Genomic DNA, 27,324 nt, shown 5'->3' with positions numbered 1-27,324 from the left:
GATAAAAAGACCAAATGGTGAAACATCTTTTAATGAAAGCCAGTTGTAAATATGCTATTTAGCCACAAATACATGTATTCAAGTAAGAAAAAAAAAATCCCAAAAGTGGACAACCCCTTTAATAGAAAGGCGCATACTACATAGGGCGTGGCCTTATAAAGCCCCTCCCTCCAGATGACGTGTCCCCCTATAAGAGCCGGCCAATAAGACTGAATTGACCAATAGGATAGGAGCATGAGGCGCGTACGCTAATGAGCTAAGTTAGAAAAGTGACGTCATTTCCCACTGACACACCCTTCTTCCCCTCCCTCTGCTGCCTCGCTGACTGACATCGGTTTCTTCCAATCAGCGAGAGGCTCCGTCAGTCACCGGCCAATGGGCGGCAGAGGAGGGCGGGACGAGCCCCTGCGGCGGATTTCCTGCTGTTCCCTGCTTCTCCCTAAGCCTGTAGCTCTCACATTCCCCCGCTGTAGTCTGATAGTGAGCCGGGGCCGAGTACCGGAGCCAGGCGCCCGCTGTCACAGCCCGAAGCCGCCGCTGTCACCGCTCCCGCCTTCCTCAGTGCAGTCGCCCCCGCCCAGGCCTGGTCTGCAGGAACCATGCCGGCCGTGTCTAAAGGGGACGGGATGCGGGGACTGGCCGTGTTCATCTCCGACATCAGGAACTGTAAGTGGGGCTCCGTGTGCAGGAGAGACTGGGGGCCCGGGCTGCGGCCTGGAGGTGGCGGGGGCTGGCACTGAGGAGGGAGTATGAATGGGGAGCAGGGGCCCCGTGTGTATGGAGGGGGGGGAGCAGGGGCCCCGTGTGTATGGAGGGGGGGGGGGAGCAGGGGCCCCGTGTGTATGGAGGAGGGGGGGGGGGAGCAGGGGCCCCGTGTGTATGGAGGGGGGAGGGAGCAGGGGCCCCGTGTGTATGGAGGAGGGGGGAGGGAGCAGGGGCCCCGTGTGTATGGAGGAGGGGGGAGGGAGCAGGGGCCCCGTGTGTATGGAGGGGGGGTGGGGGGGAGCAGGGGCCCCGTGTGTATGGAGGGGGGGGGAGCAGGGGCCCCGTGTGTATGGAGGGGGGGTGGGGGGGAGCAGGGGCCCCGTGTGTATGGAGGTGGGGGGGAGCAGGGGCCCCGTGTGTATGGAGGGGGGGGGAGCAGGGGCCCCGTGTGTATGGAGGGGGGGGGGAGCAGGGGCCCCGTGTGTATGGAGGGGGGGGGGGAGCAGGGGCCCCGTGTGTATGGAGGGGGGGGGAGCAGGGGCCCCGTGTGTATGGAGGGGGGAGGGAGCAGGGGCCCCGTGTGTATGGAGGGGGGGGGAGCAGGGGCCCCGTGTGTATGGGGGGAGCAGGGGCCCCGTGTGTATGGAGGGAGCAGGGGCCCCGTGTGTATGGAGGGGGGGGGAGCAGGGGCCCCGTGTGTATGGAGGGGGGAGAGCAGGGGCCCCGTGTGTATGGAGGGGGGGGGGAGCAGGGGCCCCGTGTGTATGGAGGGGGGGGGGAGCAGGGGCCCCGTGTGTATGGAGGGGGGGGGGAGCAGGGGCCCCGTGTGTATGGAGGGGGGGGGGAGCAGGGGCCCCGTGTGTATGGAGGGGGGGGGGGAGCAGGGGCCCCGTGTGTATGGAGGGGGGGGGGAGCAGGGGCCCCGTGTGTATGGAGGGGGGGGGGAGCAGGGGCCCCTGTGTGTGTGTGTGTATGGAGGGGGGAGGGAGCAGGGGGTCGTGTGTGTGTGTGTGGGGGGGGGAGCAGGGGGTCGTGTGTGTGTGGGGGGGGGAGCAGGGGGTCGTGTGTGTGTGGGGGGGGGAGCAGGGGGTCGTGTGTGTGTGGGGGGGGGGAGCAGGGGGTCGTGTGTGTGGGGGGGGGAGCAGGGGGTCGTTCGTGTGTGGGGGGGGAGCAGGGGGTCGTGTGTGGGGGGGGGAGCAGGGGGTCGTGTGTGGGGGGGGGAGCAGGGGGTCGTGTGTGGGGGGGGGAGCAGGGGGTCGTGTGTGGGGGGGAGAGCAGGGGGTCGTGTGTGGGGGGGAGAGCAGGGGGTCGTGTGTGGGGGGGAGAGCAGGGGGTCGTGTGTGGGGGGGAGAGCAGGGGGTCGTGTGTGGGGGGGAGAGCAGCGGGTCGTGTGGGGGGGGAGCAGGGGGTCGTGTGGGGGGGGAGCAGGGGGTCGTGTGTGTGTGGGGGGGGAAGCAGGGGGTCGTGTGTGTGGGGGGGGAGCAGGGGGTCGTGTGTGTGGGGGGGGAGCAGGGGGTCGTGTGTGTGGGGGGGGAGCAGGGGGTCGTGTGTGTGGGGGGGGAGCAGGGGGTCGTGTGTGTGTGTGTGGGGGGGAGCAGGGGGTCGTGTGTGTGTGTGGGGGGCAGCAGGGGGTCGTGTGTGTGGGGGGGGGGGAGCAGGGGGTCGTGTGTGTGTGTGTGGGGGGGGGGAGCAGGGGGTCGTGTGTGTGTGTGGGGGGGGCAGGGGACTGTGTGGGGTGGTGGTGGAGAGGATGTGTAATAATGTGACATGTACTTGTATATTGCTGGTGAATGAATACTGTATTTGGTTCTCCCCTATAATCAGTATGAGGGAAATTCCCTTCTGTTATTCTAGAGGGTTCTTAATAAAGATGGTCTCGTTTCTTCTGCCTGTTTTGTATATATGTGACATGGTTCCCCCGTACTCATGCACACCCAACTGTTCTTTGGTGCTCTATGGCAGTGTTCCCCAACTCCAGTCCTCAAGGCCCACCAACAGGTCAGGTTTTCAGGATCTCCTTAGTATTGCACAGGTGATGGAATTATCACCTGTGCAATACTAAGGAAATCCTGAAAACATGACCTGTTGGTGGGCCTTGAGGACTGGAGTTGGGGAACCCTGCTCTATGGTGAGAAGGGAGTGAGCCGCTGCCAGACAGCTCTGATCGGAGTTATCTTCCATGAGAATGGGCTAGTGCACATGGGGACCCCTGCCTACTTGTTAGATGTTTGTGTACAATCCGTATGTTCAGAGCCCCTTCCTATAAAGTGTACAGATGTTTTTTCGTTTGTCTGTTTTTATTAGTTTTCAAGGCAATAAAACTTGGCTAGGAATCCACAAGACAAAGCGGTAATAAACTAGAACATCAATAGTGATAAAAGGAGACAAATTACAAAGTTATTATCGGATTATTTGTCACAAAGCACAGTACATACATGCTTATTGTTAATATACAGACTAGGCCCAACTTAATGTTTCTTTTTTCATCTCCATCTGCACTTTTGGCCTTCCCATTCAGTTATGTGCACCATTCTTACACCACTAAAACTACATTTCCCAGCAGTACTTGCTTGTGTTCAGTGCTACAGACCCCTTACTCCTCCTCCTCTCCTGTGTGCTCTTGACTAGTCTCATCTGAATTATCAAGCTAATCTAAAATGTAGAGTTCCCCTTATGCTCCTGTGCGCCCGATTGTATCTTCTGCCACCTACATCAGTATAGCTGCAGTTGGGTTTTACATCATCGATAGCTCAACTCCTGTGCTCCCCTCACAATGGAGTAGCTTGTAAAAAGTAGGCAGTGCCGAGCGGAGTTATGTTTATTTCTTGCAGCAGCGGACTGATCATTGATGTGAAAATGCAAATTCCTCTCTATTGATGCATATGGCAAAAGATAATCCTCTACCATGTGCATCAAATACAGTGGCAACAAGCACAGCTCTACACTGCCATTATTGAAGAGTGCAGGGGAGTTGAGCTCTGCTAGAAACCAGCTAACAATGATGAGAAAACATGCGTGCAGCTATACTGATGTAGACAGCAGGAGATAAAATCTGTCTAACTGATTTCAGCGCCTGTATCAAATCTCCTTCAAGGACGCAGGATGACTTGAGTTATTAGACTTCACATCCTAAAAGCTGTTCTAGAGTACACACGTGTACATGGGGGAAAATGGAAATTGTGGGGCTTTTTTTTTTTTTTTTTTTTTTTTTTTTACATGTCAGTTTTTTGGAAAAATGAAGTCTGTGGAAAATGGCCCAAAGAATCCTCGTGGTCTGGAAATAATGGGAAAATCTGCCCTTTTTTTACTCACATGTACGCTATAGTTTTTTTGCCTTACATTTTTTGAAAATCTAATGATTGGTGAAAAAAAAAAAAAAGCATATTTAATGCAACAGTTTTTCTGCCAACGTTTTTTTTGCCATGTGTGAACTGACCTTCACCGATCTGTACCATTCTGAGGTTGTGTGCATTAGTGCTGGGATATATAAAGACACAGCTAAATATCAGTATACCTGCGCTCCAATACTACCCATGTTATGCCGGTTACCTGGACACATGGCTGTAGCACTTCATTAGGACCCTCCGCAGTGTACAGGGTGGGGTGAGTTCTTGTATTTCCTGCCATTGTGTCTCTATCCCTCAAATTGCTTTTTTTTTTCTCGTTTCCCTTTTTTTGGCTTCGCTTCGGATGTTTAAAAGTTGCATCATTTAATATTTAATTTGCTTCAATTCAATACGACAAGTTCGCTCACGCTCCAGGTCAACGCAGAATGAGTCTTGGTGTTGGAGCGGCCACTTTCAGGCCCATGAGTTCTGGAGGATTTGAGCGGCACATACTCTACCCCTTTCTTACACATATCTGCTGTGTGTGAACATGCACTAAATCTGCTACCGAATATTAGGGTAAGGGCTCAATTACACATCAGTTTTTCCCAGATGGCACTGTACCTATGACAGTCTGTGGAGCTGTTCACACGGAAGATTTTTTTTTTCACGGACCGAGCAGTCCGTGCAAAATAGGCGAGACCTGTGCGATACTGATCTGAGTGCAGGATCAAAATCTGCAATGCGAGTCAGTGTGCCCGGGGAAAAAATCAGAAAGCACTAGGAAGCCATGTGTGTGCTGTCCGTTTTTCTGTGACGGATAGTTAGAAGGGGGAGGGACCCGACTCCCGGACCCGACTCCCGGACCCGACTCCCGGACCCGACTCCCGGACCCGACTCCCGGACCCGACTCCCGGACCCGACTCCCGGACCCGACTCCCGGACCCGACTCCCGGACCCGACTCCCGGACCCGACTCCCGGACCCGACTCCCGGACCCGACTCCCGGACCCGACTCCCGGACCCGACTCCCGGACCCGACTCCCGGACCCGACTCCCGGACCCGACTCCCGGACCCGACTCCCGGACCCGACTCCCGGACCCGACTCCCGGACCCGACTCCCGGACCCGACTCCCGATCGGTGAGGGACCTATACCCGGCACTAGAGTTGGTGCAAATTATTCTGCAGAACCCTCCAGTGACCAGATCAGTAACGTGGCCATCGGACGGTGACCCTTAGAGACACTTCTTACCTCTTGGCACCTGGAGCTTTTCTTTCTTTGGCCGGCCCGGCACAACGTCACATGTTCACCATGAACTGATGAATAAAAAAAAAAAAAGACACAAATGTCGGGAGATGAATGAGGAAATTCAAAAGTACAAGTCGTCCCTCAAAAAACAAGCCCTGATCTGGCTTATGTTGACGGAAAAATAAAAAAATTATGGCTCTTGGAAGAAGGGGAGGAAAAAACGGGAAATCACCTGTGGGTGAAGGGGTTAAGGTGGTGCAATGACTGAAAACACACACATTCTGGCTTTTTAATTTTGCTTATAACCTTAATTATCTTATGGATGAAATAGTTTTATATTGTGATAAATGGGACTTGTACAGACATGGAGATACTGATTATGCATATTATATGTCATGTGTCTGATCAGGGAAAAAAAGCGGGTGATTCAAGCTTTTTATGTTTAAAGGGAATCTGTCGCCAGGTTTTTGCCATCTAATCTGAGAGCAGCATGATATAGAGACAAAGACCCTGATTCCAGCAATGTCACAGTTTTATCAGCAGGAGATTATCATTAGAGGGTTAGTAAACCTGCTGCCAGGTAGTCTTCCATATTCATGAGCTCTGTATAACTACCACTGATTGGCTGCTTTCTGCCTATGCACAGTGCACACAGACAGCTGCCAATCAGAGGTGTGGACGGGGTTATACAGACCTCAGCATTCTGAGCACTGCTAGATCTGCAGCAGAGAAAACAGGGATTTTATCAACACTACAGCAAGCAGCCCAGTAAGTGACACATCACTGGAATCGGGGTCTCAGCCCCTACATCATGCTGCTCTCAGATTGGGAAGCAATAACCTGGTGACAGATTCCCTTTAAAAAAAAAAAATTATTTTTGAGTCTCCTTAGGGAACTTGAGGCAGTGATTATTTGAACGTTTTTACTATATACTGCAATACTTTAGCAGACCCCTCCTGTCTACCAGTGCAAGCTATTGCCACCCTGCAGGTTGGGGCAGTGAGCACCAGAATGGATGTCCATCATCAGGATTGCGTCATTTAAATGCCTCTGTCAGACTAACAGCGGTGATCAGAGCTGGCTCCCATCACTGCTGTTACAGGCAATTGCTAGCTGTATAAGACAGCTGGCATCTGCCCACTTCATAGTCCCGCACCTGATACTTCTATGTCCTGGGAAAGTGTAAAAGTCTGCAGGGGATATACTCAGATCTTGAAGGGCTTAAGTGATCTCCCATCTTCTTATTGGACTGGCTTCAGTGGACATTGATTATACTTTTTACCTCTAATGCTATTGTTTAATATTTTTATTGTGATGAAAATTAGGAAAGCCTTTAAAAAAAAAAAAAAAAAAAAAAGTCCCTTCTTACCTTGCACATATCAGTTGCCAGAGGGGGAAGGATATTAATTGACTCTTAGATTAACAGCTCTGAGGGGGAAAGGCACAGAAACAAAATAATACTAGAACCATTGTATATTATTTTGAATCCATTTTACTCTGATTTATATAAGATGTAAGGATGTATAAGAGGGGACTTTATTATCGGCTGCCAGAGGGGGAAGGAGACTAGTCTCTTTCGAGATCTAACTGGCAACAGATTAACCGCTCCAAAGGGGGAAAACATATAGACAAAATGATTCTAGAACCATTGTATATTGTTTTGAAAAAGTTTACACCTGTATATAAGATGTAAGAGGGTACTTTATTTCCAGCTGCCAGAGGGGGAAGGAGACTAATTCTCTCTTGAGCACTCGCTGGTAATAGATTAACCGCTCCAAAAGGGAACACATATAGGCAAAATGATACTAGAACCATTGTATATTATTGTGTAACAGTTTACAACCGTATATACCCATCTTACACCAGTGTATATACCCTGTATACTAGGTAGTGTGGATTTCCATCTGGAAAAAAAAATTCTTATTGAATATTCTTTCAATATCCTATATATCATTTTTTTCCCCCCCAAGGTAAGAGCAAAGAAGCCGAAATTAAAAGAATCAACAAGGAGCTGGCCAATATCAGGTCGAAATTTAAAGGTGAGGGAGCCACCATGTAGGTTATTTTGGGGAGCGCTGCATTTACTGTATGCTAAATGTATAGTAGTCTAAGCACCTATATACCAATAGCAGGATGCATCTATATATCTTTTTTTTTTTCATCATATCCTTTGCTTTACTAGGAGACAAAGCCCTGGATGGCTACAGTAAGAAGAAATATGTCTGCAAGCTGCTCTTCATTTTCCTGCTCGGCCACGACATTGATTTTGGGCATATGGAAGCAGTAAATTTACTGAGCTCCAATAAGTACACAGAGAAGCAGATCGTAAGTAACCGGGCGAGTTTTCCCAGGTTGTCTTGGGCTGTGTTTACACATTTGATATTTGAGGAAGTGTTTAGGTGTGGATTCCAAACCAAAATCCTCCTTTTAAATGGAATCTTTCTTGAGGTTTTTTTTGCTTTGTAGGGGCAGAGACTTTGATTCCAGGGATGTGTGATCGTTTGTAGTTTCAATAAAATCCGTGTTTTATCAGCAGGAGATTGTCACTGCAGGGACCAGGTGTCATGTTAAGGCCAGTCCAGCTAATCCGTTTAACCACGCCCCCACCTCTGATTGGCAGTTTGCTGTCAATGTGCACAGGAAGCAGCCAATCAGTGATGTGGGCGGGTTTATACAAGGCTCAGCATTCTGAGATCTGCAGCCGAGAAAACAGGGATTCTATCAAAACTGCACCGAGCGGCCCAGCAAGTGACACATCACCGGAATCAGGAATCTGCCCCTACAACATTCTGTTCTCAGATTACATAGCAGAAACCTGCTGACGTCGTCTATGTAACAATGTGTTTTTACGAGGGTGAAACGTCTTCGTTGAATCTGATTAAATCTTTTCCCATTGTTTTTAGGGTTATCTTTTTATCTCCGTTTTGGTGAATTCCAACAGTGAACTCATTCGTCTCATTAACAACGCCATCAAGAATGACCTGGCCAGCCGAAACCCCACCTTCATGTGCCTGGCCCTGCATTGCATCGCCAACGTCGGCAGCAGGGAAATGGCAGAAGCCTTTGCCTCCGAGATTCCCAGGATTCTCGTTGCAGGGTAAGATTTAATTATATCCCATTTAGGCGGCTGGACACTGTTCGATTTCTTTATATTTTATTTTTTATTATATCAAACGTCTCTAACAGGGACACGATGGATAGCGTGAAGCAGAGTGCTGCCCTGTGCCTCCTAAGACTATACAAGACTTCACCTGACCTGGTGCCAATGGGCGAATGGACGTCACGGGTCGTTCATCTGCTTAATGATCAACACATGGTACGCCTTTAAAAAAAATAAAATTGCACCTTGTTAGTTATTCTTTGTAAAAAAAAAAAAAAACTACAATTTTTCTTTCTTTTTTTGCATATATGACACGAAGGGAAAATTTGTTTCCACTTGTTTTGTGCTCTCAGGTAAAAATAGCGGAGGGTCTGGAAGGACCTGATTGTATTATGAGTCACAGCAGAAATTAATGGCTTAATTTGATAACTATTTCTGCACAAAACGTACAGCAAGGCAAGTAAATATCACCGCCCCGCCGTTTCTGCATGATCCTGTTTGGCTCCTGGTGCACAGATGCCCTTTTTATGATAAGGGCTGCGGAGTAGAATTACTAAACCATTGAACACTGATTTAGACAAATGATAGGTTTATATTGTATTTCCTACAATGGCAAAGAGAATATAACGCTATGATGATCTTTTTGTTATTACAGGGAGTGGTGACCGCAGCCGTAAGCCTCATTACCTGCCTGTGCCGGAAGAATCCCGATGACTTCAAGACGTGCGTCTCCCTAGCAGTCTCTAGACTTAGTAGGGTACGTATTATCTGTTTAGGTAGATTTCCACAGGCCATGACAGCCCCCTCTTCCATCCTGATTGCTGTGTAAGGGTGCAGTCAGACAGCCATATAACACAGCTGAGGATCATATCGTAATGCTCAGACTGGCCAGGGGCTTTCCTCACCCGAGCAGGACAGCCTGTATTTCTATGCAGCTGTCATGCTCGGGTCAGGGCGGCCGAAGGCCAGTCCGAGCATTGTGATGCGATCGTCGTCCATGTTATACAGCCATCTCGCTGCTCCCTAAGGTAGAAGTAAGCATAGATGTAAAGTTGCAGCGTCTCTTCCCCCCCCACTCCTCCTCCTCCTCCTCTTCCTCTTCCTCTGAAAGGTCTCATCAGATTAATCAAATTTCCACTTATGGAAGGATCTGTTTCTCTCTGAGACCAGCATCTACTTCAGTTCTCCCATTTCATTATCTGTACATCTCATCTTTAAATGACCGGAAGAGCAGAACTCGGGGGTCTCCGATGAGGATATTTTGTGAAATTGAGAAAAATGGTAGAGACTCCATTGTGGAAGGTAATACGCCTTTCCAGGATTTACAATTTTAATTGCAATGTGCCACCTGTGATGTACTTAGTGGTGTAGAGATCTTGCAAGTCCCGCTTCCCCCACCACTGGTGTAGAGAGCCTGCGAGTCCTGCCTTCCCCCCCCCCCATCCACTGGTGTGATGAACCTGCGAGTCGCGCTTTCCCCCCATCCACTGGCGTGGTGAGCCTGCGAGTCGCGCTTTCCCCCCATCCACTGGCGTGGTGAGCCTGCGAGTCGCGCTTTCCCCCCATCCACTGGCGTGGTGAGCCTGCGAGTCGCGCTTTCCCCCCATCCACTGGCGTGGTGAGCCTGCGAGTCGCGCTTTCCCCCACCATCCTCTGGCGTGGTGAGCCTGCGAGTTGCGCTTTCCCCCCATCCTCTGGCGTGGTGAGCCTGCGAGTCCTGCTTTCCCCCCCCATCCACTGGTGTGATGAACCTGCGAGTCGCGCTTTCCCCCCATCCACTGGCGTGGTGAGCCTGCGAGTCGCGCTTTCCCCCCATCCACTGGCGTGGTGAGCCTGCGAGTCGCGCTTTCCCCCCATCCACTGGCGTGGTGAGCCTGCGAGTCGCGCTTTCCCCCCATCCACTGGCGTGGTGAGCCTGCGAGTCGCGCTTTCCCCCCATCCACTGGCGTGGTGAGCCTGCGAGTCGCGCTTTCCCCCCATCCACTGGCGTGGTGAGCCTGCGAGTCGCGCTTTCCCCCCATCCACTGGCGTGGTGAGCCTGCGAGTTGCGCTTTCCCCCCATCCTCTGGCGTGGTGAGCCTGCGAGTTGCGCTTTCCCCCACCATCCACTGGCGTGGTGAGCCTGCGAGTTGCGCTTTCCCCCACCATCCACTGGCGTGGTGAGCCTGCGAGTCGCGCTTTCCCCCACCATCCACTGGCGTGGTGAGCCTGCGAGTCGCGCTTTCCCCCACCATCCACTGGCGTGGTGAGCCTGCGAGTCGCGCTTTCCCCCACCATCCACTGGCGTGGTGAGCCTGCGAGTCGCGCTTTCCCCCACCATCCACTGGCGTGGTGAGCCTGCGAGTCGCGCTTTCCCCCACCATCCACTGGCGTGGTGAGCCTGCGAGTCGCGCTTTCCCCCACCATCCACTGGCGTGGTGAGCCTGCGAGTCGCGCTTTCCCCCACCATCCACTGGCGTGGTGAGCCTGCGAGTCGCGCTTTCCCCCACCATCCACTGGCGTGGTGAGCCTGCGAGTCGCGCTTTCCCCCACCATCCACTGGCGTGGTGAGCCTGCGAGTCGCGCTTTCCCCCACCATCCACTGGCGTGGTGAGCCTGCGAGTCGCGCTTTCCCCCACCATCCACTGGCGTGGTGAGCCTGCGAGTCGCGCTTTCCCCCACCATCCACTGGCGTGGTGAGCCTGCGAGTCGCGCTTTCCCCCACCATCCACTGGCGTGGTGAGCCTGCGAGTCGCGCTTTCCCCCACCATCCACTGGCGTGGTGAGCCTGCGAGTCGCGCTTTCCCCCACCATCCACTGGCGTGGTGAGCCTGCGAGTCGCGCTTTCCCCCACCATCCACTGGCGTGGTGAGCCTGCGAGTCGCGCTTTCCCCCACCATCCACTGGCGTGGTGAGCCTGCGAGTCGCGCTTTCCCCCACCATCCACTGGCGTGGTGAGCCTGCGAGTCGCGCTTTCCCCCACCATCCACTGGCGTGGTGAGCCTGCGAGTCGCGCTTTCCCCCACCATCCACTGGCGTGGTGAGCCTGCGAGTCGCGCTTTCCCCCACCATCCACTGGCGTGGTGAGCCTGCGAGTCGCGCTTGCCCCTGCATTGACAACTCTACATGTCTACAGCTTCATATTCTTTCAGTCTGTGTGACATAGGATACCTGTCACATCCACTGAAAAGTAATCTTGTTGCAATCCAGCTAATAGATGTTTAGGTTTTATAATAAAATAATGCAGGTTCTATTTGAATCAGATCTGATCAGAATGTTTTTTTCTTCACCTTTACACAGATTGTGTCTTCAGCCTCCACCGACCTGCAGGATTACACCTACTACTTTGTCCCAGCGCCTTGGCTTTCTGTAAAGTTGCTGCGCCTTCTTCAGTGTTACCCTCCACCTGGTAATAAAGAGCTTTTTTTTATTTTACTCTGTCCCAATTAAATCGTTCTTAGCATAGTCTTACAAGTTGCTGCTTGGAGTGATGAAAACAAATTTAGTGTCCCTCTGCAACCGCCGGGATTATTCCTATTGGTTTCTGACTTTTGATCACCTGTGTTAGGGTCTAACACAGTGATCAAAAGCCCAATAATTAGTAAATAGGACAGCACTTGAGCTGTGCCTCGCAGTGCAGCCCCTTGATTATTCCCCCCCGTGTCATCCCCCTAGTCAGAGTAAGGTTTTCTTATTTTAGAATTTTTATTTCTTTCATTCTTTGCCATTAGGGTTAGGCTTAGGGTTTTTTCAAAGGTTACAAAAAAAAAATAAATGATCACGACATATTCAATGTTATCAAATTCTGTCCGTTGAAATCGAAATAGGTCCCTAAACAGGTTTTGGAAATTTAAAATAATGAGAAATTGCTGCTCAACTTTTAACCCCTCTAACATCTTAAAATGATGTTTGTAAAATGATGCAGATGTAAAGTAGATATACGGGAAATGTTATATATTGATTATTTTATACCTGTGTTATCAGAGGATGCGGCTGTGAAAGGACGACTTGTTGAATGCCTGGAGACCATCCTAAATAAAGCCCAGGAGCCCCCAAAGTCCAAGAAAGTGCAGCACTCCAATGCAAAGAATGCCATACTGTTTGAGGCCATTAGCCTTATTATTCATTATGACAGGTAGGTGTATACAAAGCTGTTGCTTGTCAAATACATACATGTATTTTTTAGGCATTTTAGACATGCCATAATACAACATAATACATGTGCACCTGCTGTTCCTCTGTTATTCCTCCTGAATATTAACAAGTCTGTAAACTTAGGATGCTGTAGAAAATGTAGAGAAAACAAGAATGCAACGATTTGAAAACCCCCTTAGGACTTATTCACAAGTCATAGTTTGTATGCCGAAACTATAATTGAAAGCTTGACACCCTTTCTGTGTTTTAGACTTCTTCCTGGTTTTGGCATACAAATACTGATGTGTGAAGAAAGCCTTGTTGTCCTATTTTATTCACACAAGAACCCAGATCAGAAGTTGAACGTTCATCATTTTTCTATTCCATTTGAAAAAATGTACTCTTAGAACTTGATGGCAGCATCACATCTCAAAAATAGGCTTGGACAGGGTTAACCAGCTGGAAAAGTAAGTGGTACTAATGAGAAACAGCTGGAAGGTCATGACTGTGTATAAAAGGGACATGTTAGAAAGGCAGAGTCTCTCTGAAGCAAAGATGGTTGGAGGGTCCACAGTCTGTGAACAACTGCATCTAATTATTGCGGAACAATTCCAAAAAAATGTTCAATGTAATATTGTAAAGACTGAATATTTCACCATCTACAGTACATAATTTAAAAATATCATCAAAATATTCAGAGATTCTGTAAAAATCCATGTGCACAAGGGGCAAGGCCAGCGGTCAATATTAGATGTTCGAGATCTGTGGGCCGTCAGGTGGCACTGTATTAAAAAACAGGAATGATTCAATTGTGCAAATCACTGCATGGGCTCAGGAATAATTCCAGAAATCATTGTCTGTGAACACAGTTTGCCGTGCAATCCTCAAATGCATGTTACAGTTCCATCATGCAAAGAAGCAGCCATATATCAACACAATCCAGAAACGCTGCCGTCTTCTCTGGGTCAAAGCGCATTTATAGGGGACTGAGGCAAAATGGAAAACTGTTCTGTGGTCAGATGAATCAAAACATGAAATTGTTTACGCAAACCACAGACGGTGTGTCCTAGAGACTTGAGGAGAGGGACCATCCTGCTTGTTGCCGAGTGGAGGGGACCATCCTGCTTGTTGCCGAGTGGAGGGGACCATCCTGCTTGTTGCCGAGTGGAGGGGACCATCCTGCTTGTTGCCGAGTGGAGGGGACCATCCTGCTTGTTGCCGAGTGGAGGGGACCATCCTGCTTGTTGCCGAGTGGAGGGGACCATCCTGCTTGTTGCCGAGTGGAGGGGACCATCCTGCTTGTTGCCGAGTGGAGGGGACCATCCTGCTTGTTGCCGAGTGGAGGGGACCATCCTGCTTGTTGCCGAGTGGAGGGGACCATCCTGCTTGTTGCCGAGTGGAGGGGACCATCCTGCTTGTTGCCGAGTGGAGGGGACCATCCTGCTTGTTGCCGAGTGGAGGGGACCATCCTGCTTGTTGCCGAGTGGAGGGGACCATCCTGCTTGTTGCCGAGTGGAGGGGACCATCCTGCTTGTTGCCGACGGGAGGGGACCATCCAGCGTGTTGCCGACGGGAGGGGACCATCCAGCTTATCAGCGCACAATTCTCTGATGGTATGGGGGGCATTAGTACCTATGACATGGGCAGCGTACACATAAAAGGTGCCATCAGTGCCAAGCATTATATAGAGGTTTTAAAACAAGACAATGGTACACCACATACACCACCCATCATAACAGTATGCCTTCAGAGAAGAGGAGTTTGGATGATGAATCGGCCGCCCGCAGTCCAGACCTTTCACCAATGGAAAATATTTGGTGTATTATGAAATGAAAAAATCCAGCAAAGACCCCCGGTCTGCGGACAGCGAGACTCCAACATCAGACACGAAAACATTCCACTCCCGATACTCAAGCAATAGTCTCCTCACTTCCCAGATGTTTGCAGACTGTTGTAAAAAGAAGAGGGGAGTGTATCAATCATGATTAGAATACACAATCAGTCAGCATGAACAACCATATGCCTTCAACTGTGGGATATTCTCTATTCCAGTTATATATACAGTACAGACCAAAAGTTTGGACACACCTTCTCATTTAAAGATTTTTCTGTATTTTCATGACTATGAAAATTGTACATTCACACTGAAGGCATCAAAACTATGAATTAACACATGTGGAATTATATACTTAACAAAAAAGTGTGAAACAACTGAAAATGTCTTATATTCTAGGTTCTTCAAAGTAGCCACCTTTTGCTTTGATGACTGCTTTGCACACTCTTGGCATTCTCTTCTCTACTCACCCACCAATGTGTCTTTGTGTCTGTATTTTGGATTTTATAAACATTTTATATTTTGTACTTAAAGTTTAAAACTTTCAACTTAATATTGATGATTTCAGTCCTGGCATTTTTTGGGGTTTACAATTTATAGCATGTTAGAGTTGGAGGGGACCTCCAGGGTCCTTGTGTCCAACCCCCTGCTCAATGCAGGATTCACTAAACCATCTCAGACAGATGTCTGTCCAGCCTCTGAAGACTTCCATTGAAGGAGAACTCACCACCTCTTGTGGCTGCCTGTTCCCCTCACTGATCACCCTCACTGTCGAAGTATTTTCTAATATCTAATCAGTTTCATCCCATTGCTTCTCGTGTTTCCATGTGCAAATGAGAATAAGGGTGATCCCTCTACACTGTGACATCACTTCAGATATTTGTAGACAGCTATTAAGTCTCCTCTTTTTTGCAAGCTAAACATTCCCAGATCCTTTTAACCGTTCCTCGTAGGACATAGTTTGCAGTCCACTCACCATTCTGGTCGCTCTTCTCTGAACTTGCTCCAGTTTTTCTATATTTTTTAAAATGTGGTGTCCAGAACTGGACACAGTATTCCAGATGAGGTCTGACCAAAGAGGAGTAGAATAAAAGGGGGATAATGACTTCATGTGATCTAGACTCTATGCCTCTGTTAATACATCCCAGAACAATGGTGGACAGAGCTGGGCACAACTTTTTTTGAGATGTATTGCTGCTGATACTTTCTCAAGGAGTTATTCTTTTCAAATTAAATGGAAATTCACCTTCTGATTTGTATTCTATGGTCTGCTGTAAATAAAATAGGGCCGTAAGAGATTTCCTAATCATTGCATTCTTGTTTTCTTTACATTTTACTCTGCGTCCCAAGGTTTTTGTAATTGGGGTTATAATAAACTTGTCCCTTGTACCATTTCACTTAATCTTGGTTTCTCTGATGATAGACTTTCCCTGTAAAGGAATGATCTGACGCATTGTTTTGCCCGCTAAACAATTTAATGATGTATTTTGTGTTTTTCCTTTCAGCGAACCCAACCTTTTGGTCAGAGCCTGCAACCAGCTGGGTCAATTCCTACAACACCGAGAGACCAATCTGCGTTATTTAGCTTTGGAAAGCATGTGCACACTGGCCAGCTCCGAATTCTCCCACGAAGCTGTGAAGACTCACATCGAAACGGTCATTAATGCGCTGAAAGTGCGTGAGCAATTATTAGAAGTATTATTTTGTAGACTTCATCTGAAAATTGAACATGTATTGATATGCAAGATTTTAAAAGGGTATTCTCTTCTCCAAGACCCTATTCCAATATGTGGTAGACATAATATTATTAGCAAATACCTCTAGTTAGAAATGTAGTATAGTTCTTCTGATTCGCTATGTCGATTACCCCATGTGCAGGGCATTGCAGTAGCTTAGATGGTTATGACCACTAATAACATTTACTAACTGTCACTATATTAGTGGTCATAACCATGGATACCTAATCTACTGTAATGCCCTGCACATGGGGTAAGTGACACAGCGAATCAGAACTATGCTACATTTCTAACTAGAGGTATTTTCTAATAGTGTTATTACACGTACTACATATTGGGGCAGGATCTTAGAGATAGGAATGCCTCTTTAAAGGGAATGTGTCATCAAACATTTTTCTTTTTCAACATTTGAAAAAAAATCTAAAGTGTATGTTTTAATTTTTTTTTAATATTTTAGTTTTTTTAATGGTATAAAATATGAAAAATGATTTAAAATAAAGTTTTGATATGAACTTTTTTTAAACAGTAGGGAGAGCAGCTGTTGATATTTGCCACCCCTCCCCCTCACCCCCTTTTTAGTTTTTTTATTTACAACGTATGGGATGTGGTCTTGGATCAGATTTTCTGCATCATGGCAGGTTTTTTTTTTTCTTTTGCCTTCTGGTCTAGAGAAGAGACTGTACTGTAGATCAGTCCCCCTGGAACTTGGAGCCATCTTCCTATATCTCTCCCACTGGTCTCACTTTCTCTTTGTTCAGACCAACGAATCTGCAGTAAGCCACTGCACCCCTGTGGAACAACTGTAGCCCTTCAACAATGATGGAAGCTTCCAAGATTTTTTTCTTGGTGGAACCGCCTCACCAGCACACTCTTCAGTCTACAGCCATAGTGTAAACAACTGGGCCTCAGATTTTCACAGCCGAGAAACTGTTGACTCACAGATGCCTTTTTTTTTATTTTTTTTTTTATTTTTTCATGTTCCATTTGAGCCAAAAGCTTACCGCTCGCGTCACCAGGACCCTCAGGTCTTCATGATGTATGTTATGGTCACTTCTTGGGAAGACCTCTTCCCTGCAGATGTGTTGGGGTGGAGCTACTTGACATTCTCCTCTTTGTCCTGACCTCCTTTTAGGTCCCCTATTTCACCCCTCAGAACTTTCATCCCTTGAAGTATTCAGCAAATAGGATCCTCTTATTTTCCCAGTCAAAGTTTGATCTGCGTCTTAGACTTGCTTCTCTCAAGGGACAGATTTCTTTCAATCCTCTTCGAGTGGATTTTGACTTTCTGTAGGCAGGTCAAGATTTCCTCAAGGTATGGCTCATTGTGTGTCCTCTTTTTTTCTCTTCCCCTACACCCTGTGGGAACCTTGAGACTTTAACTTTATTCTGGATGCCCTTAAATGTTCTCCCCTCCTTGGAGACCGTCTCCCTAACTTTGGGACATTAGGAGACATCCTATGGTGCTGTGCTCTGTATTCAACGAGAGGGGTTTTACGGTAAATACAAAAGTCTGTTTATATTGTACATCGAACTACTCATGGCTTTCTATCTGTCCCGCTTTTATAGACGGAGAGAGACGTCAGCGTCAGGCAGCGAGCCGCAGATCTCCTGTACGCAATGTGCGACCGTACGAATGCTAAGCAGATCGTGTCGGAAATGCTGAGCTACCTGGAAACGGCAGATTATTCAATTCGGGAGGAAATTGTAAGTAGCATTTGCCTTTTATGGTTAACATTCGGTGTACGGATATTTCCTTTGAGAGTCAATGACCTTGGAAGATTTTCAATCATTGGACCGTTCTGGTCATAAATGGATTGTTTACTCGCTTGCATCCTTAAAGGAAGAATGATACAGAATGTGGGCCTACACACGTTTCGAATCATTTGTTACGGAGTAGGATGCCTTTTTTTCTCTGCATAAACACAGTTTCTCTAAATGCATTTGTTTCGTAGGTGTTGAAAGTCGCCATCCTGGCTGAGAAGTATGCCGTGGATTACAGCTGGTATGTGGACACTATTCTGAACCTGATCCGTATTGCCGGGGATTATGTCAGCGAAGAGGTTTGGTACCGCGTCATCCAGATTGTCATAAACCGGGATGATGTGCAGGGCTATGCCGCCAAAACTGTGTTCGAGGTAAGATTTTTTTTTTTCTTATGGGGAATATAATCTGCTTTTTAGGTTAGGTGAAGTGCATGGAAAATACCACTTAGTTTGTTTTATTTTGCGTTCATTTTTATTTCTTCTTTATAAAATTATTTTTTTCAGGCTCTACAGGCTCCAGCGTGTCATGAGAACATGGTTAAAGTTGGGGGCTACATCCTCGGAGAATTTGGGAACCTCATTGCTGGAGATCCTAGGTCAAGGTAATCATTTTTCCTAAATATTAGTCTCAATATAGCGCACATCTCTGGAGTCAGTGGGGAGCGCTGCTTGCAACATTTCCTATAAAAGAAATATAAAGCCACAAGTCAAGAAACAAATCAGATATACAGTGGCTTGTGAAAGTATTCACCCCCCTCCCTCCCCTTGGCATTTTTTGTTTTGCTACCTCACAACTTGGAATTTCAATGTTTTTTTTGAGAGTTTGCATCAATTCATGTAAAGTACATGCCGACAACTGTGAATATTTGGTTTTCTTTTTATTGTGAAGCAAACAACAAATGGGGCAAAATTACTGAAAACTTCAGTGTGCATAACTATTCACCCCCCTAAAGTCAGTACTTTGTAGAGCCTCCTTAGCCGGCAATTACAGCTGCAAGTCGCTTTGGATAAGTCTGTGTTTTCACATCTTGGCACTGGAATTTTTGCTCATTCCTCAAGGCAAAACTGCTCCAGCTCCTTCAAGTTCGATGGTTTACTCTGATGAACAGCAATCTTCAAGTCTGACCACAGATTCTCAATTTGATTAAAGGTCTGGGCTTTGACTAGGCCACTCCAAAACATTGAGGCTGAGTTCACACGATGCGTTTTTCATGCGTTTCCGCGGCGTTTTTGCAGTTGCGGAAACGCCGCGGAAACGCATGAAAAACGCATGGTAGAAGGGCAGCAATGTTCCCCAATGGAAATCCGCATGTGCTGTGCCCATGATGCGGATTTTTCTGCAGCGTAAACGCTGCGGTCAAAAATCCGCAGCATGTCAATTAATTTTGCGGAAACGCTGCTCTTTTGCCGCCATTGACTTGCATTAGACCGCATGGAATCCGCATCACTGTATATGTTGATGCGCTTTTCATGCGGTCTAATGTGCGGATGGTACCCGGGTGTGGAGGAGAGGACTCTCATCCAGACCCAGGTACCATTAAAAAAAAAAGAATAAAATAAAAAAATATATATATTCTCACCTTCTGACGGCCCGCGCTGCGTCCTGCCGGCTTCCCGCGCACTTCGCGGTTGAATGAAGGACCTTCGCTGACGTCAGAGTCATGTGACGGGTCACGTGACGCTGACGTCGGAAGGTCCTACAGTCTTCACTGCCGGCAGCCGGGACCGATGAAGCAGGACACCGGGGGCCATCAGATGGTAACGTATAGATTTATTTTTTATTTTTTGACATCACACACTATATAAATCCATGCCGTTTGCATGGATTTATATAGTGTAAAGTTGACAAGCACTTTCCAAGTGATGCTAAAATCGCTTGGGAAGCGCTTGTCAACCCGCATGCGGAAATGAAAGTGAAGACCGCTTCATTTCCGCATGTCCCTGGCAGGAAACCGCATGTACAATCCGCATGTGTTTTTTCCTGCCAGAGAGATGCAGAAACGCTCAGGAAAAAATCCTGAGCATTTCTGCATCGTGTGCACATACCCTCACACGTTTCCCCTTAAACCACTCATGTGTTGCTTTACCAGTATGCTTTGGGTCATTGTCTTGTTGGAAGGTGAACCTCTGTCCCAGTCTCAAATTACTGACAGACTGTAACAGGTTTTGCTCAAGAATATCCCTGTATTTGTACTATCCACCTTCCCTTCAACTTGGACCATTTTTCCTGTCCCTGAAAAAATGTAGAGAAAAACATGTCCCTGCTCCTGAAAAACATCAAACATCCCCACAGCATGATGCTACCACCACGTTTCACTGTGGGGATGGTGTTCTTGGGGTGATGAGCTGTTGGTTTGGCGCCAGACATAGCCTTTACCTTGGTGGCCAAAAAGTTCAATTTTCATCTCATCTGACCACAGCACCTTCCTCCATACATTTGGGGAGTCTCCCACATGTCTTTTGGCAAGCTCAAAACGAGCCTTACAATTTTTGGGTGTAAGTAAAGGCTTTTTTCTGGCCTTTTCTCTTCCATAAAGGCCACCTCTACAGAGTGTACAGCTTATGGTGCTTGTATGGACAGACACTACAGTCTCTGGGAACTCTGCAGCTCCTTCCGGACCCTTTGTCTCTGTGCTGCCTCTCTGATTAATGCCCTCGCTGATAGTTTGGTGGGCGGCCCTCTCTTGGCCGGTTTGTTGTGGTACCTCGTTCTTTCCATTTGGTGATAATGGATGTGATGGTGCTCTGTGGGATCATCAGAGATATTGATATTTTTTTATAACCCAACCCTGACTTGTACTTCTCAAGAACTTTGTCCCTGACTTGTTTGGAGATCTCCTTGGTCTTCATGGTGGTGTTTGGAGATCTCCTTGGTCTTCATGGTGGTGTTTGGAGATCTCCTTGGTCTTCATGGTGGTGTTTGGAGATCTCCTTGGTCTTCATGGTGGTGTTTGGTTAGTGGAGCCTCTTGCTTAATGGTGTTGCAGCCTCTGTGGCACTATCATTAAAGGTAAAGTGCATATACTGACGGGCATGTGACTCTTAAATTGCACATAGGTGGACATCCTGTCACTAAGCATGGGACTCATGAAGGGAATTGCTTTCACCAGAAATTATTAGGGTCTTTATATCAAAAGGGGTGAATACATATGCACATACCAATTTGTAGTCATTTGATCCAATAAATGTAATTTATCCCTATATTTTTCTCACTTCACCAACTTAGACTATTTAATGCTGATACATCACACACAAATCAGATTACAAAAATATTTACACACAGGTTGTAAATGTAACAAAATATGTAAAAAGCTCATACAAATACTTTTGCCAGATATTGTATGGTCCAGTGACCAAGCGAGGTGACTTATAGTGTGGACAGATGATTGGGCAAGCCAACACAACATTTGCCACTATATATCATCACAACAGCTGATCGTGGGGGTCCCCGGTGTCACACCCTCAACGATCTGATATTGATGACCTATATAAATACTGGGCAACCCCTTTTTACAGGGTTCTCCTATATATTGGTGGCAATAGAGATCTTAGGGTTTGGACCCTCACTGGTCTCGTAGTGATGACTGTGTGTGAGCTGCTAATTTACTAAGTATATAGTGTTAGTAATTCCAGTCTTAGAGTATTTTAGTATATTTTGCTTTTTTTTATTATTAATACCTTGCTTGTGTTTCCCCTACATAGTCCTTTGGTGCAATTTAACCTGTTGCACTCCAAGTTTCACCTGTGCAGCGTGTCGACCCGAGCCCTTCTACTCTCCACCTACATCAAATTCATCAACCTCTTCCCAGAAACCAAACCCACGATTCAAGATGTGCTGCGCTCCGATAGTCAAATCCGAAACGCAGACGTTGAGCTCCAGCAGAGGGCAGTAGAGTACCTAAAGCTCAGCTCCATTGCAAGCACGGACGTCCTGGTAAGGGAGTTGTTAACAATCACTGCAGAGGCTCATAATTATCATATGTCTTAGAGGAGTGTATTGCAATTCCAGTTTATTTTTTTGCACTTTTTATAGGCCACAGTCCTGGAAGAGATGCCTCCTTTTCCAGAAAGAGAGTCCTCTATCCTGGCCAAACTTAAGAAGAAGAAGGGACCTGGTGCCGTCAACGAGTTAGAAGAAGGGAAAAAGGATCAAAACTCTGAAATTAACGGCGGAGTGGAAGCAACGCCGAGCACTGCGGTACGAGGCTGCGTATTAGGGGAAATCTAGTGCGTTAGAGCCGAAAGCATTATTGGAACAGAGGCCATTTTTGCATGATTTCTAGCACGGTCTTCTCCTATATCTGGTGTCCTTTTTCTTTTTACAGTCAACTCCTTCACCCTCTGCGGATCTCCTGAATCTGAGGACTGCCCCTGTTACAGGATCAGCAGCACCGAATGCTGGCAGCCTCCTGGTGGATGTGTTTTCAGATTCACCATCTGCCGCTTCTTCGCTAGCTCCGGGGACAGAAGATAACTTTCTCAGGTTTCTCATGCTTGTAGTTTTTGGAAATTTATATAATTGAGCTTTTTTTTTTTTTTTTTTTGCTATAAGAGTTTTCCAGGGGTTAAATATTGATACTGCAGTCTGGGCCGCGGCGGCTGCTGCTGCAAAATACGTGTATCTAGGCTTAGTCCACAATCCAGAGACAATAGCACCACTGCCCATTCAATTAGCTGATCAGTTGTGGGTATTGGTTGAAAAACCGCCGTCAAGCTAATATTAAAGGGGTTGCAACAACTGCCGTATATACTCGAGTATAAGCTGACCCGAATATAAGCCGAGGCACCTGATTTTACCACATAAAACTGGGAAAACTTATTGACTTCAGTATAAGCCTAGGGTGGGAAATGCAGCGGCTACTGGTAAATTTCCCAATCCTGGTATGCGTGGCACCCCTCATCCCCAATCCCCATCCTGGTAAGCAAGGCCCCCAATCACTGCACACATGGAAAAAAATAAACACTTCTACTCACCTTCCTTCCCTCTGCTCCAGCGCTGCGTCCTGTTCTGCTAGCAGCTCATGTCAGCATCTGAGCAGCGCATGACGTCACTGCCATGTGCCCTCAGGTGCTGAGGTGAGGGATATTCACTCCTCTCCACGCCGGGAATATGGGCATGGAGAGGAGTGAATAGTCATTTTCTTTATTAGCGCACACACACTGTAGCCACCAGCTTCCTGCAGCGGCTCGGCGATCCTTTGTGCCCGCTACTAAAGAGAATGAATATTCACTCTTCTCCATGCCCATGGGAGTGGGGAGGAGTGAATATTCATACTCTAATAGCGGGCACAGAGGATAGCTGAGCCGCAGCAGGAAGCTAGCGGCTGCGGCTACAGTGTGTGCTATTAAAGAAAATGACTATTCACTCCTCTCCACTCCCATGATTGTGGAGAAGAGAAGAGTTTTCTTTAGCAGCGGGTACACGTGGTGGCTGCAGCAGCCGGCTACTACTTGTGCCCTGCTCCTCCGCAGCCCCCCCCCTCCCTCCACCTCTCACACCATGTTCCAATGTAAGTATATACTCGAGTTTAAGCCGAGGGGGCCTTTTTCAGCCTAAAAAATGTGCTGAAAAAGTCGGCTTATACACGAGTGTATACTGTAAGTTATCTGGTTACTCTTTATAGGACCGCCAGAGGTAGCCGAGCGCAGCATTATTCTGGTCTTTGGCACACTAAGAATGAATGGAGTGGAGGTACATATGATCAACCACTGCTCACAAGTCAGAAGTGATTGAGGGGACCCCCAGCAATCAGAATTATTTCCAAACTTGGTACAACCCCTTTTAGGATAGGTCATCAGTATTAAAAGGAATCTGTCACCAGGTTTTTGTTACCCCATCTGAGACCAACAGGAGGTAGGGGCTGAGACCCTGATTCCAGTGATGTATCACATATTGGGCTGCATGCTGTGGTTTTGATAGCATCACTGTTTTCTCTACTGCAGATCTTTGACTGCTGAGCTCTATATAAGCCCGCCCACACCACCGATTGGCAGCAAGCGGCCAATCAGTGGGGTGAGGGTGTGGCTGGACTACCTGGCAGCAGGTTTACTAGTCCTCTAGTGATAATCTGCTGACAAAACAGTGATTTTATCATCAAAACGACAGCAAGCAGCCCAGTAAGTGACACATCCCTGGAATCAGGGTCTCTGCCCCTACATTATGCTGCTCTCAATTACACAGCAAAAACCTGGTGACAGGTTCCTTTAAAAGTCCCTTAATTTTCAATGCAAAAAGAGCTAGAAGAAAATATCCGCAAAATGTGACTATTCTAGATGGTAGAACTTTGCTTTGTGCTGGTAGCATTGTCTGCTCTTGGCACTCAGATGGATCGTACCCGGTCCCGTCTTCAGCTTATATTGCTGTGTGTATGCTGCCACTCTGTCTGTCCACTGTCTAATTGCATGTCCGTCTCCTGTCTTTTCTTCCTTGGTCTTTGTGTTTGTTTTTCCCCCTGTCTTGCTGCTGGTGGGATTGTTTCTTGTCTGTGTCTTGTCTTGCTGTGATTGGATGGTGTACAGTGACTTGGAGCCGGCGTCTGAGAGTCCCTCGTCTTTGTTGGTGGATGCAGCCCATTCTTCAGAGTAAGGGCTGATTTAGTAACATTTATAGCATGCCGGGTACTTTTTTTTTTTTTCATGAGCCGCCATAAATGCACCATTGAAATTTAATAAGTTCCCTACTTAACGACTGGATAGATGGGAGACAGAGGACTACTGCTCCCATGATTGAGGTCCTCAGCAATCAGACACTTGTCCATGTATCCTCTGCATAGGTTGTGATTGTGGAATGAACAAACCCTTTAAACCTTGTTGATTTGCAGGACCTGGTCTATCAAGCACTTTGGTAATCTGTGGCCGCCCTGTGAATTGCCTCCTACCTTCCAGCATCCACGGATCTCCTTTGATTAGCCTACTATCCTCGTTAATGCCTGATGCTAGGGCGGCTAATCAAGAGAGCCACAGATATCAGGAGAGGCCGATGGTCTGGGTCTTCCCAATCAATTTTCGCCATTCCGGGGTGTTGCGCTCTTGCCATTCCGGGGTGTTGCGCTCTTGCCATTCCGGGGTGTTGCGCTCTTGCCATTCCGGGGTGTTGCGCTCTCGCCATGGTTTCTGTGTTTAATCCCCTTTATAATAAGTGATATTTTTGTGTCTTACATGCTGAGAACCTATTTAGAATAAAGGTCTCTTCCTCTTCCTGTTGCCCCTTTTTCCCCATTCCTTAATTCTTGTGGTCTATTAATGATGGGACTAACTCTTTTCATGTCTCTAACAAATACATTTAATTTTTTTTCTCTCCTTTTTGGTTGCATCCTCTTCTCGCCTTTCCCATTCTTTTTTCCCCTCCTCTTCCTCCTCACCTTTCAGCTCTGGCTCTGCTGCTTCCGAGGATCCTGCTTTACCTATCGCTGAGGCTGATGAGCTCCTAAACAAGTAAGACAGGCATGTGTACTCCTGCGTGCGTCACCCTTCGTCGGTGCCTCTCGACATAGGTGCGGTGCCGTGTTTTATAATGTGTCCGTAGGCTGCATGTAATGCAACTTTGTGCAAAAAGTTAACCAAGAACTACACCTTGGAGGCAAGATATTCTGGAAGGAGCATTGCGAGCTACTATTTTATATTTTACAGTGGATTTCCCTCTAAAATACTTTTATGGGCTAGTCACAGGACAGGCCATACTTGCCTGAAAAATAGGAATGCCTCATATTGGACCCTCGCCTATTAGCAGAACAGGGTAGCATATCGAGAAGAGGCTGTCACCTGGGTAAATCATGTGACCACCAGTCACCATCTTGCATCTTATGGCCACAAGTTGGTCAATGACTTCATCTATGCTAACAGAAAGCATAACTAACAGCTGGATCTGAACTATTATATTCGTGTCACCCCAGATTATCATCATATTAAAGGGGTACTCCAAGATCCTATCCAAATATGGAGTAGGTTTAATAATATTAGTAAATATCTCTAATTAGAATTGTATAGTTTTTCTGATTCACGGTGTTCCTTACCCCATGTGCAGGGCATTGCAGAAGCTTAGGTATCCATGGTTACGACCACTTACTATCCCAATATGTAGTAGGTTTAATAATATTAGTAAATACTACCAATTAGAAATGTAGTATAGTACTTCTTATTCTCTGTCACTTACCTCCTGTGCAGGGCATTGCAGTAGCTTAGGTATCCATGGTTATGACCACTCATAGTAACAGTTAGTTATTGTAACCATGGATACCTGAGCTACTGCAATGCCCTGCACATGGGGTAAGCGACATGGCAAATCAGAAGAACTATACTACATTTCTAATTGGAGGTATTTGCTAATATTATTACAGCTACTGCATATTAGAATAGGATCTTTGTGATGGGAATACCTCTTTAAGTCTCAGTTGGTGACCAGTATTCCCGTGCTTCCTTGGTGGTCCGTTCAGTGAGGTGTCCCAACCTCCTTTTCAGCACATTCTGTTTTTCTCCGGTTGATCCTCTAGATGGTGCCGTTTCTCTTGCATGTGTTTGATTTGGCCGTATATTTCATCCTCATAACTTCTCTTGGAGTCTGACTTCTTGCAAAGCCGATAATGAAACCTTTCCTTGCTTTTGTGGCTTTTAGATTCGTGTGCAAGAATAACGGCGTCCTGTTTGAGAACCAGCTCCTACAGATCGGTGTGAAGTCTGAATTCCGCCAGAACCTGGGTAAGGTGCGATGATGGCATGTGAGCAGCCAACAATGTGGCTTACTTATTAAACTGCATTGTTGCCTTCTACTTTTTGCTGTTATAGCTATAGGTTTACTGTATTTTCTTTCTGCTATAGGTCGTATGTATTTGTTCTATGGTAACAAAACCTCGGTGCAGTTCCAGAGCTTTACACCCACCGTGTCATATCCAGGTGACCTGCAGAATCATATCCTTTATGCAGCAATGCTGGACAAATACATAACAGATCACTGGTCTACTCATGACTATCATCACTAATAATATAGATATGAGGGTATCTATTAACCTTTTAAGCCTTTTTTTGAGTCTTTTCTATCAAGTCAATGAAAAAGTGCCAGACTGTCAATCAATCCTCCCATCTTTACTTCTGGCAGCTCTTGGACAACACACACACACTCCACCACACAGACCGTTATTTAATTTCTGTTTTATATAAGTATTGAATTTGTATGACGATTAGCTTCAGACATACACTGCTCAAAAAAATAAAGGGAACACTGAAATAACACATCCTAGATCTGAATGAATGAAATATTCTCATTGAATACTTTGTTCTGTACAAAGTTGAATGTGCTGACAACAAAATCACAAAAAAAAATCATCAATGGAAATCAAATTTATTAACCAATGGAGACCTGGATTTGGAGTCACCCCCAAAACTAAAGTGGAAAAACACACTGCAGGCTGATCCAACTTTGATGTAATGTCCTTAAAACAAGTCAAAATGAGGCTCAGTAATGTGTGTGTGGTCTCCACGTGCCTGTATGACCTCCCTACAAT

At 47.0% G+C, this 27,324-nt stretch overlaps 1 protein-coding gene across 3 annotated transcripts in view; it reads left to right on the top strand.

Annotated features, from left to right (window-relative positions):
* Positions 1-350: 350 nt before the first annotated feature.
* The window catches only part of LOC141172341 (AP-2 complex subunit alpha-1), a 44,890-nt gene continuing 17,916 nt past the window's right edge, over positions 351-27,324 (top strand). Inside the window, exons 1-19 of one of the 3 annotated variants that reach the window (XM_073656445.1) lie at positions 351-666; positions 7,252-7,320; positions 7,464-7,606; positions 8,185-8,378; positions 8,468-8,597; positions 9,037-9,138; positions 11,661-11,769; positions 12,345-12,495; positions 15,834-16,002; positions 17,631-17,768; positions 18,017-18,199; positions 18,332-18,429; positions 21,530-21,761; positions 21,861-22,025; positions 22,153-22,310; positions 24,347-24,409; positions 25,196-25,261; positions 26,439-26,521; positions 26,642-26,732. In XM_073656445.1, the coding sequence (XP_073512546.1) occupies positions 600-666; positions 7,252-7,320; positions 7,464-7,606; positions 8,185-8,378; positions 8,468-8,597; positions 9,037-9,138; positions 11,661-11,769; positions 12,345-12,495; positions 15,834-16,002; positions 17,631-17,768; positions 18,017-18,199; positions 18,332-18,429; positions 21,530-21,761; positions 21,861-22,025; positions 22,153-22,310; positions 24,347-24,409; positions 25,196-25,261; positions 26,439-26,521; positions 26,642-26,732 (2,411 nt within the window). In that variant the 5' untranslated portion in view covers positions 351-599. The remainder of the gene's footprint in view (positions 667-7,251; positions 7,321-7,463; positions 7,607-8,184; positions 8,379-8,467; positions 8,598-9,036; positions 9,139-11,660; positions 11,770-12,344; positions 12,496-15,833; positions 16,003-17,630; positions 17,769-18,016; positions 18,200-18,331; positions 18,430-21,529; positions 21,762-21,860; positions 22,026-22,152; positions 22,311-24,346; positions 24,410-25,195; positions 25,262-26,438; positions 26,522-26,641; positions 26,733-27,324) is intronic. The other 2 variants (XM_073656443.1, XM_073656444.1) reach the window with 2 other exon arrangements.

Source organism: Phyllobates terribilis, unplaced genomic scaffold, assembly GCF_046119375.1.
Source record: "Phyllobates terribilis strain yellow unplaced genomic scaffold, ASM4611937v1 Scaffold_12__6_contigs__length_324123572, whole genome shotgun sequence".
Lineage (NCBI taxonomy): Eukaryota > Metazoa > Chordata > Amphibia > Anura > Dendrobatidae > Phyllobates > Phyllobates terribilis.
This window is presented reverse-complemented; position numbering and strand designations above follow the sequence as displayed.